At 34.3% G+C, this 10,902-nt stretch overlaps 1 protein-coding gene across 2 annotated transcripts; it reads left to right on the top strand.

The window, feature by feature from the left end:
* On the top strand, positions 1 to 10,257 carry LOC110024797 (zinc finger protein CONSTANS-LIKE 15-like). Of its 2 annotated transcripts, none has more exons than XM_020724966.1 (4): positions 1 to 672; positions 1,051 to 1,260; positions 9,579 to 9,793; positions 9,872 to 10,257. In XM_020724966.1, exons 1-4 carry the CDS (start codon positions 181 to 183, stop codon positions 9,942 to 9,944), a joined length of 990 nt encoding a protein of 329 aa, XP_020580625.1. In that variant the 5' UTR covers positions 1 to 180; the 3' UTR covers positions 9,945 to 10,257. The 2 variants fall into 2 exon arrangements, with proteins under 2 accessions (XP_020580625.1, XP_020580618.1); XM_020724959.1 differs by having other exon boundaries at positions 2 to 672; positions 9,889 to 10,257.
* The last annotated feature ends 645 nt before the right edge of the window (positions 10,258 to 10,902 follow it).

The following is a 10,902-nucleotide window of genomic DNA, read 5'->3' as shown; positions in this document are numbered from 1 at the left end:
GGGCCGCGAGACGCAAAATGTCCGCTTTCTCCCTCCCTAATCCCAATCCCTCCAAAAATCTCCCCTTTCGCATGGGCATAGGCCCTTCCAGTCCCAACCTCGCAGCAAATCAAAGCTCCTACTTTTATAGCGCCCCCAAAGGCCCAAACTACGGTCTCCGTTTGTTTCCCCTGCGAAATAATGGTCTCCGCCGACGCCGATTCTGTCCTCTGCGACTCTTGCGACTCAGAGTGTGCGGTGGTCTTCTGTCGCGCCGACTCTGCGCGCCTTTGCCTCGCCTGCGACCGCGAGGTCCACGCCGCCAACACAGTCTCCTCCCGACACAACCGTTCTCTTCTTTGCGACAGCTGCGCCTCTGCCCCGGCAACCATTTTCTGCCCTACTTCTCCCCACCGTCTCGTCCTCTGCTCCAGCTGCGATTTCAACGCCCACCAGGTTGACGACCACCGACACGACCGCCGCGCCGTCGATCCATTCACTGGCTGCCCCGCTGGCGCTGTCCTTGCTGCCGCCCTTGGAATTGGAGACGACAAGGCTACACTCCCCAACAAGGTCGAAGAGGACTGGGCTTGGGAGGTGCCGCTTGTGTTTAGCTGGGATGATCTGCTTTTACAGCCTACAACTACTTCTTTCCATGGGTTTCAGGCTATGGGAATCCCTCCGCCCCAAAAGGTAATCCAGTTATAGTAAAGCCTGAGATGATTAAAACCTGAATATTTTGCCATGACAAATGTCAATTTTGCTGAATCTCAATGAACTGTTTGACTATTTACGTCAGTATCTAAGATTTGTGAGACCGATAAATCCTTAAAAGCATTAAATTCTGGGAATGCTGGGATTCAATAAATTCTGGATTTATTCAATAATGGTGATGAAACTGATTTTATCAAAATAGCAAGATTTGAAGTATAAAATATTCTATTTTGCAGGATTTCTATATCTTCCTTTAATTCTGCCTCAAATGTGACACCAAGAGGCTGTTGTTTCTAGAAATAGGATTTAATTCAACCATGCAACTATTCTGACCATCTTGGATTGCCTATTCGCCAGGATAAGAATACTTCCTGTGGGAAACGTGAGGAAGAGATACACCGCCAGTTTCGTAAACTGATTGTCAATGAGGCTGATGGTTTTGATTGCAGCGAGGAGAATGTGCCAGTTAAGGAATCCAAATCTTTGCTGCAGGAGAATCCTCAACTAGGAAAGCTAGATAATGAGTATGGTTATCTTCCAGTATTTGTGGAAGTACCTAGCTGTGAGGTCTGCTTTTTACTGTCTTAATGATTTTATTTCTTCCATAATTTCTTACTTTTCTGTATTGCAAATGCTGCTGATATGTATTTTGAGTGCATGTTACTCCAAGTTAGTAGGATTTAATATTTTTGAGATGTTTAGTTTCGGTACACGCTTATCAAATTACTTTGCATTGTTGTGATGGCACATGCAGGCGTTCAATCGCAAATTTATACATGTCCGTGTATTTATGTTTATATATTGATATGCTTTTATACAGCTTTATGCATATTAGAATGTACGATTTAAGAGAAACTAGAAATTCTGAAGAGCAAGAAATTAAAAAAAGGCAAGTTTTAGATTTTTTTTTAAGGTCTTCTTTTTTCGGCCAAAGCATCAAATTTGATTATTTTATGTGAGCTCTTTTGTTGCTAAATGCTGCCTTATCTCCATCCAACGGATTAAGTCAGACTTATATAAATATTTTTATTACTTAAATTGTTTTCACTTCTTCTGATGCAGAAAATGTACCTTTCATTTGAGGAATAAAAAAAAATGTTGAACTCAGTTAATTTGATGCCCATGACCGTCTCACCACTATAGTCATTTTTATTAATTCATATGACAAAGCAAGAATAAAAAATGTACAATTATGTATTTGGGTGTGATATGAATTAAAATATGCAAGGCAGATCTTATTATTTTTTCTGCTTACATGTTTTGGCATGATAGAAGCTGCCACAATCTTTCTTTAATCCTTTTTCCTGTCTTGAATCATTATGCTCTTAACCTGATGCTAATTTTTTTCAGTTTCCAATACTAGTTTACTAAATTTGGTTAAGTTAATCTTGTCTTGTTCTGAATTTTTTTTTTTCTTGAAAGCCTTACCTAAATTTGTGTATATGATATTTGAAAATAAGTAGGAACTAAAATGGATTTAGAAGGGACATGGTGTCATCAGTCGCCTTGTCCTTGCTAGTTTGGGTAGGCTTTATAAAATGGCATTATTGATTTATTTCTGTTGATTATTGAATTAGTTATTTAATCTATTTTGAGCAATTTATTTTGCATAACCTCTTCCTATCCTTGATTTATCCATTTTCCCCTAATCCTTGGACATTAATGGTATCTAACCATTTTTCTTGTACAGCTTCTGCCCCTTCTTTTACATGCCATCAAATCACCTGAGCCATTATGCTAATCCCTCTATCGCTTTGATATAATTTATGTTCAAAGATTTTGTCCTAATTTTGCAGCAAATTCATATTAAAATTGTTAAATTTATCAAGTTCATTTTGACTGTCAATTATTTTCTTACTACAAATGCAGATCTATATAACATACTTTTGAGGCCTTCTTCCTTTTTTTTTAAATATGTACAATATGCTTGAGCTCATCACACCCAAATTTGCTTCAGCACAAAAGATAATATTACGTTTTTAAATATTTTAGGATTTAATTTAAGTTTACTGCATTATCTTTTTGGGTAATGTTGTTTAGAATGAATTATTTAGGTTCATATTTAGTTTTGAATAGAATTAGATTTGATTTTAGATTAGTTGGTTTACCTTTATAATCATATTCTTATAAAAAGAATTCATGGCTTGTAATAATTGAATATATTGAAATTAAATATTTCTATCTCATTCTTTCTCCTATTCTTTTAAATTGTAGCTCTTAGATTCTTTCTTTTTTTATCTTTATTTCCCTTGGATCTTGATTTGTCGAACACATTTTGAATTTGATCTTACCATTGCAGTGTGTGTTTGCTTGCAGGATTGCACTCACATGCATCGGATCAACAAAGACCACAGAATTTTCATTTAGACCACTACTGTCCCCTAGGGCATTGAGCCTGCTACTTGGTTTGTTAATTTAATTGGTAAAAAAAGGGAAATAAGAGGATGCGCCATTACCAAATTGACATCAATAAAACTCTCAGGAATCATTAATTTCTTAAGCCTTAATCTCAGCATGTCAGCATGTATGAATTTCTTGTATGTTTCCATGCCATACGTACAACCATGGAAAATGACATGTTTAACATGTGTGGCTTAAACTTGGGGTAACAGTTGATGGATAAACCCCTTAACATAGAAGTCATAGCTCTAACAAACTATGTTCGTTTTGGGAAATCAGACAAAAATGAGGGAGAGAGAAGAATAAAGGTGGGAAAACTCGGGAAACGTTGTTGTTGGCATACAATTAGATAGGCAGAGATGCAACCATGCGTCTCATGCAAAAGAAACTACTGGCAAATGAAATTAAATTCATTTGCCAAAACGAACAACTATTAAGTTTAAATTCACGACTAAACTACTGGCAAATCAGATGTATTTAGCTGTGAATTTAATTTCATTATTACAATTAAAACAATAATTTACAATTATTAACTTTAAAATTTAATCGAAAAAGTTTAATTTAACTGTACTCTAGGAAGAAGAATAAGGATACAGGTGAACTAAATCTTATTGTTTTGAGTCAATATACAAGCATATAAAGGAGGGTGTAAGGAAAGTAAAAAAAAATGCGACCAGGAGAAATCAACTAACTTAACATTACATTTTTCAATATAAATGGAATATATGTGTGTGTTTGTTAATACTCTCCCCATAAAAATGATGAGGTTTAAAATATAAAAACATTAAAACTGTTGAAATCGACTTGGAGGTCAGACTTTGAAGAAATATTGTCTTGTTGCTTTTAGAAGAGATAATGGTAGGATGAACAATGTCATCACGAATAAGGTCAATATTATCATAAGTACACATCTTACGAAGGTATTTCATATTCCAATTGTAGATATCCATGGATGATAGTATTTTTTTTTTCTTGTCATAGAGCATGAAAGGTTCTAATGGCTTTTGATTCTCCAAGTCTTTCATATAATTCATCTCCATTTATGGCAATAGCTCTAATTGGCAAGCATTGTCTTTAATCTTCCTAAAAATTTTTGAAGGCCTATACATGTTTGGTTTCAACTTATTTCTCCTTTGAGATGATCATTTCTTACTCCTGAGCATTTTTTTTTAATCAACACCAACCATCAGTAGCGGGGGTGTGATAAAATGAAGATAAAAGAGAATTATGAAAACTAATTCTCAAATGGAATCCTTACTCTGCTAAGGGCAATTTGAAGGTATTTCCGGCTGTCTTCTTAAATTTGGGGATGCTTATTGTACCTCCTTATTAGATGTACCATGCTTCCATTCATTACCTTCTATTCATTGATCTGGGGATGGAAGATTGCACTCCCTTTGAAACTAGTATCCATTATGGCCTATAAGACCTCTTAGAATTAAATCTGAAGCCTTGATCAAAGAAAGTTGGTTAATACATGGTGTGCTCATGTTGAGTGGAAGAAGAGCCTAGTCGTCTCTTCAATTATTTTTTTGGTGAGAGGTTAGAGTAGCTATTTTTGAAAATTCTTACATGACCATATAGAAATTATTGTGGCCTCTTCTTGTTGTTGCCAAGAAATCCATGAAGTTTGATTACCATGGACAACTTGTTACGATTAGTTTGTATACGATTCTAGCTTCCTATTTGTAGGGTTGGAGGGACCACAAATTATACATCTTCCCTCATTTTTGCATGTTTGGCCAATAAACATATCATTGTAAATTCTGCAATGTATTTTTTGTTCCAAAATGTCAAGCAGCATTGGATGTGTGTGCCTCCTATATCCATTAGACTTGATCTATTGAATTTGGTGTGCAAAATTGCCCTCTTCTGCAAAGAAGAATATCTCCGAGTAAACTTTGAAGAAGTTTTCTTGTTCAAGTCCTTCAATATCCTTCTAATGAAGGGTCTATTTTGATACTACTACTAAGTAATTCATTGACACAGAAGGTTCAACTTACAAGCAAGCAATAGAGGTGGCGAAGAGAGCATGCCATTCATTTTGTTGGTAAGCCTCTTCTTGTATTTGATCTCTATATCAAGTTATTGTAAATAAGTTATCTACTTAATATGTTGAACCTACTGCAACTTAGTTTGAATTTACGAGATTGAAGTGTTATGGGGTCTATGAAGCATGGATGCTTCAAAATGCCTTTTGCATCTATGTCGGATACAAATATGTCTTTTGACATTCCCCAAAATGTCCAACAATCAAAATTGTGTAAGAAATATCTGAAGATTAAATTAGGTACAGATATTGATTTGACATGGCATGCATGCAAAGGACACATGCTTGAGACAACCATCCCATCCATGACACACCAATTATTTATGCGTGTGGTCAAGACAAGCATTTTTGTCCACCCTCAGTTTTCTCACTGTTACTGTGTTGGACGTCTTTTTTCATATTTTTTGCCCTCAGGCAACTTACAGCATAGCTAGTGTCTTCTTTTTGACAAAATTTCAAGAGTTTGTCAGCACAACCCTTCTATTTTATTTATTTATTTTTGTCTGATTGTCTATTTGACATTGCACTTTGTGGCTTTCTCAGTGTCTTCTCCATGTGTCCTCGCATATTTTTTTTACAATGCAGCAAATGTCTCCCTTTTGATGGAGCTTTAGGTTTGCAGTGATAGCCATCTTCTCTTTTCTCTTCAATTGTTAGTTCAACATTGTCGGCTTCCTCCTTGGTTCCATTGCCTTCATGGCTGCTTTTTTTTTTTTTTTTTATTTGGTCCTTCGTCATCCAACTTTGACCAATGTAACTGACCCATTGCATTCTTTAGCGAATGGACACCTTTTGTTTTCTTCTTTTGCTCATTTAATACGTAGAAACACTGGCCAATGCTATTTTGTTTTGTGGATGTTCAATATTTTCTTGTTTTTATATTTTATGTTCATTTTTTTTTAATTTTCACCCACTGTAGTTGTGTATACACATTCTTGTGATAGTTTAGATGACACATATTAGTTTTAAATAATTTAGACGAACAAAGAAATTTTTAATTTCACTTTTTTGCTATTTTCTTAATTTTTTATTCTTCTTTTTCAAATTACAAGAGCCGATGTCTGGTAAGCTAATAATATTTTTGTGTTTTTTTCTTGTCATAATAGAGATTATTTATGATTAGTGAACTAATATGTAGTGATTATTTTTAATTCCTTTTTATTGTTGAGCTATTTTTCTTTGGTTATTTCAATTAGCTTTTGTGAATTTTTGTGACCAAGTTTGATAAAGTATGTGTTATCGCTATAGGAGGAAATATAAAATGCAATGTCAGTTTCAAGCATATTCTAAGGGGACATTTAGGATGAAAAATTGCTTTCTTAAACAATCTAGACGATGAACATATTTTAGGATGAAAAACTGCTTTGCTTAAACAATCTAGAGGATGAATCTGATCATGTTCATTTATAACATTTGTACGAGCAAATTTTAAAAAGGCGAAATTGGGAACCGATGCATTTTTCCTAGTGAGGTGAGGCGTAAGCCTCGAGGCACCTCGAGGTCTAAACCTCAAAAAGGAAAAAAAAACTTGTAAAATTAAAATAATTCATTAACATGATATAAACCATTAATATGTTCATTTAGTTTGTATCATAAAGACATAAACTACAAACTCTAATCTTAATATTAATATAAATAAAAATTTGAAATGTGATTTTATTTAAACATTCATTTAAAATTTACATAATTAATGTGGTTCATGATCCATAGCCAACTCATTTTTAGTTTCATCATCTTCAAAAGAATTATTATATTTATATTATTTAATTATGTCTCATTTGCAACTTTAAAATATTTTTCATTCACTACAATTTTCTTCTTATCATTAATTTGAAATTCGAAATAAAGGTATAAATTAATAGCATAGTCAAATAATCATACTTAAATTATCTTTTGACTTCTATGAGAAATTGTATCAAATGCATATGTATAATATAATATAATATAATATATATACTCTCCATAACTTGATTGAGGCGTTACCTCAAACTTTTCGAGGCATAAAGGCTCGAGGCGTATGCCTCAAACGAAAAAGGTGCAAGTCTTCGTGAAGCGTAAGGCTTGAGAATTTTTTTGTACGCCTCAATTTGATGGACGCCACGCCTTTTTAAACAAGATGCACAATTTAAAAAATTTGAAAAAATAGGTTTAGATGATCAACATGTGAAGAAGGATGCCTCATTTAAAAAGGTTTCCACTATTCTAGAGAGATTGGTTTTGATGAAATGACTCAAACATTCCATCTATCAATAAAGTGAAATTTATTTAGAGTGGAAGATTTTAATCTATGAAAGAGTAAAATGTCTTGACAAAAGTTAACTATTAAACGTGCATTTACTTTGTAATTTAGAGATCAATTGTGTTAACCATACCCAAAATTAACATGATTGCTCAATTTTGAGATGTCAACTCGCAACGAATATTAAAAAAAAATTATAATTTGATATTCTTTTTATTAAAACACTAAATAGTTAGTTTATTAGTTTTAATTAATCCAAACCTGTAATGATGCAACCTAAACTTTCTCGATTTTTTTTTTCAAATTTCTCAAGCTAAATCCAGATCTCTATCCAAACCTTTAGACATTTTGAATTGAACTTGAATTTATTGTCTGGGGTTCAAATCTTAATTTTCTTGTCGGGTTCGATATTGACACATCTAAATATAGTTACAGTAGGATGCCTGAAGTTTTGAATCTCTCTCATGATGGCCAGGTTTGGAATTTTTTTTTTCCTAGACGGTATCGATGCCATTGAAGAGTGCAGAGATATTAGTGCTAGTGATGATCTTAACATCAGATGCGCTATCTTCAACTAATTATTTATCATTAATTACTCATATGTATATTTTACTTATTTTGAAGAAGCTATGGGCGTTTATTTTTTTAGTATTTTTGACATTTTATAGGAAACATTGGTAAAAGATGTGGCAACTAACGCTGATTAATGTGTGCTAATGTTGTTATATTGTTGAGAAATGATAATTGCTACATCTGATTAAAACTTTTTATTATTAATAATAATAATTTTTTTATCTTTTTACTATTAAACTTCTCAAGTGAAGGGCATGCATATTGTATCAACTTCATTGTGTTATGTCCTTAAGAGAAAATATTTATTAAAAGTAAAATGTATGCTTACGTTTTACCTACAGAGCTTGTAGTTTTATGTTATGCTTACGCAATAATGAGAGTGGATGAAAAAAAGATATAAAGATAGGCAGTCAACTATTCCTTTGTTTGTTTCTCATTTTTTGAAATGATGTAATATGTACTTTAATCAACATATGCTTAAGATGACACCATTTTTTTTAATTAAACTAAAATCTCTTTGGATAAAATATGTGAAATGCTTCTTACCTATTTCCAATTCAGATTTCAAAGACGAATGAAAGTGAAAATCATTTCAATTAAAACATCATAGCAACATTATTTTGATTTGTACTTTTGATCCAAAGAGAAAGGGTCAGGAGCTCTTAATATCATTTTTCATCTTTCATTCATAATATTTATGGGAAGCATTTTGGCCTAGTGGTCGAGAGCTTTGTATTTCAATCAAAAGGTCTTAAGTATATATATATTGATACAAAAGAACTATTTTCTTAACTTTTTAGCTGTCTTACAATACTCTACTTCTAACTTTAAGTGCTTTAGATTGGGCGAAGATGCTAGATTTTCTTACTGATTTCAATGCAAGGAGGATACTCAGGATCAAGGTGGGGAGAAGAAGTCCTTAGCTTCAACAATGGCGGAGACACAAGATCGAAGAGGGAAGCTGAAGTTAGTTTCTGTGAAGCGCGAACACTGAAGAGGGAAGCTGAATCCCGCTTCTGTGAAGTTGGAGATGAGAGATTTAAGTGGGGAGCGACGAGCAGGCTTTGATTGATAAAATCTTTGTGTGAATGACTTAATTTTATTAAGCATTCTATCATTTCCTCTTTTGGATAATTCAATTTTGGCCTCTTTTTCGATTGTGGCTGCCCCTCTTACGTTGAAAAATTGGAGGGGATTAGGCGTTGCACTCATTACTTTAGAACATAGCTCTTCCTCTTCATGCAAAGGTGGAAGCTAAGCCTACTTCAAAAAACATGAAGCTTGATTTGCTCAAAATTAGCTTAACTTCACTCCCACTTCAGAATTGAAAATTATCTAGAGTCAATTTCGAGTTTACTCCCTTGAAATCATGTGTTTATTTCTAATTATGGGGAGATAAATGATTACCAAAAAAATCCATCAGAGTTTCTTCCTATTCTTCATTAGTGTTGGGCAAGGAATCTTCAATGACCTTTCTTAAGGCAAACTCAATCACCTATGATTGAATTATATCGAAATCCTACGGTGAAATTATAAAATGAATTTACATTCTTTCAAAGCAAACATATCCTTAGATAAAGGAAAGTAAATGTCTTTATATATGTGGAGTTTCCTTTGTTGCAGATCAGTAAAGTACAATGCAACCTCACCGATGATCAGATGGCTGTCCGCAACCCAGTGGAAGTATCACAGGAAAAGCAGATTGGAAGCTCCTCCTCGGCTGAAACATTTGCTGATAGAACCATAGAAGCTGCATCGCATCCATGCCTTCCTAAAGATGAATTATTTGACCGCAGCTCTGTTATTCTGAGATACAAGGAGAAGAGGAAAACAAGAAGGTAATTCTAAGCTACAGTTTCTGAAAATGTTTACTGCTGTTTTTCTTTTTCTTTTTTCTATTTTTAAAAACAAAATAGTACTGTTAACCAAGCAGATATGATAAACTCGTACGATACGAATCTAGAAAGGCTCGTGCTGACAGCAGGGTGAGAATAAAGGGTAGGTTTGCCAAGGCTAACCAGGTCCCAAATCCTCCATGATAAGCACCTCTTTCACTCAAATGCAATACATCGTCAGATTCAATCTTGGGGTGTACTGGTAGTCCAGTCTTTTGTTTTTTTGTTTTTGTTTTGTTTTTTAATTTCAAATCTCGGAAAGTAGTTTTCCAGTTGTTGTTAATAATGTATATATATTGCTGAATGGGTTGGACAATGACTGGTAAAAAATTGTATCATTTCTAAAATAAATCTAAACTGAATCCTGCTGAGATGGTTTTATAACTATCGAAGCGATGGCTTGGATATTTTAATAGTGTAAAGCACTTGTTTTGTAGTTGTAGGAAACAAATTTGTCATTATGCCTCTGCTCAAATACATGCCTCTATGCATCGTAAGGTCTATTCAATATTATTCATCACTCGAAATATTTTTTTATGAGATTTTTACATACATATCACCCCAAAACACTCATATTTATGCATCTCACATCTGAAATTTCTCGCACCTTTCTTAACACATCTGTTAGAGGAGAGCTGTCTGTGGGATTGCAGCAAACAAAGACGTCCGAAACTCTCATATTTTTTGTCCTGTTGCTCGGCTCCTATTCCTAGATTTTGGCAATGCTGCCAGAGTTACGAAGCAAAAAAGCGATTGCTGCGAACAAGGCCGTTTGTAACTACAATCCTTCTCTTTCCACCCTACTCCTATTCGAAACAATTGAGAAAGGTGCTCTAAATCATCGAGGAAGATACACGGTGTACAATGATCTCCGAACCTCTCATATTTCTTCTTACACCGCGCTTGCGATATTGGATCGCGACGTACAAAAACCTGCACAACTCCTAATTTTTTCCTCCTTCCGCCTCGCGCTTGCATCAATGATGTGATTGTGTCGTACAGAGATCTCAGAAGCTCCCATCTGTCTCCTTTCTCCCCAATGATCACGGAGG

This window comes from Phalaenopsis equestris, unplaced genomic scaffold, assembly GCF_001263595.1.
Source record: "Phalaenopsis equestris unplaced genomic scaffold, ASM126359v1 Scaffold000002, whole genome shotgun sequence".
NCBI lineage: Eukaryota > Viridiplantae > Streptophyta > Magnoliopsida > Asparagales > Orchidaceae > Phalaenopsis > Phalaenopsis equestris.
The sequence above is the reverse complement of the archived record's forward strand: the minus strand, read 5'-3'. Positions and strand labels throughout refer to the sequence as shown.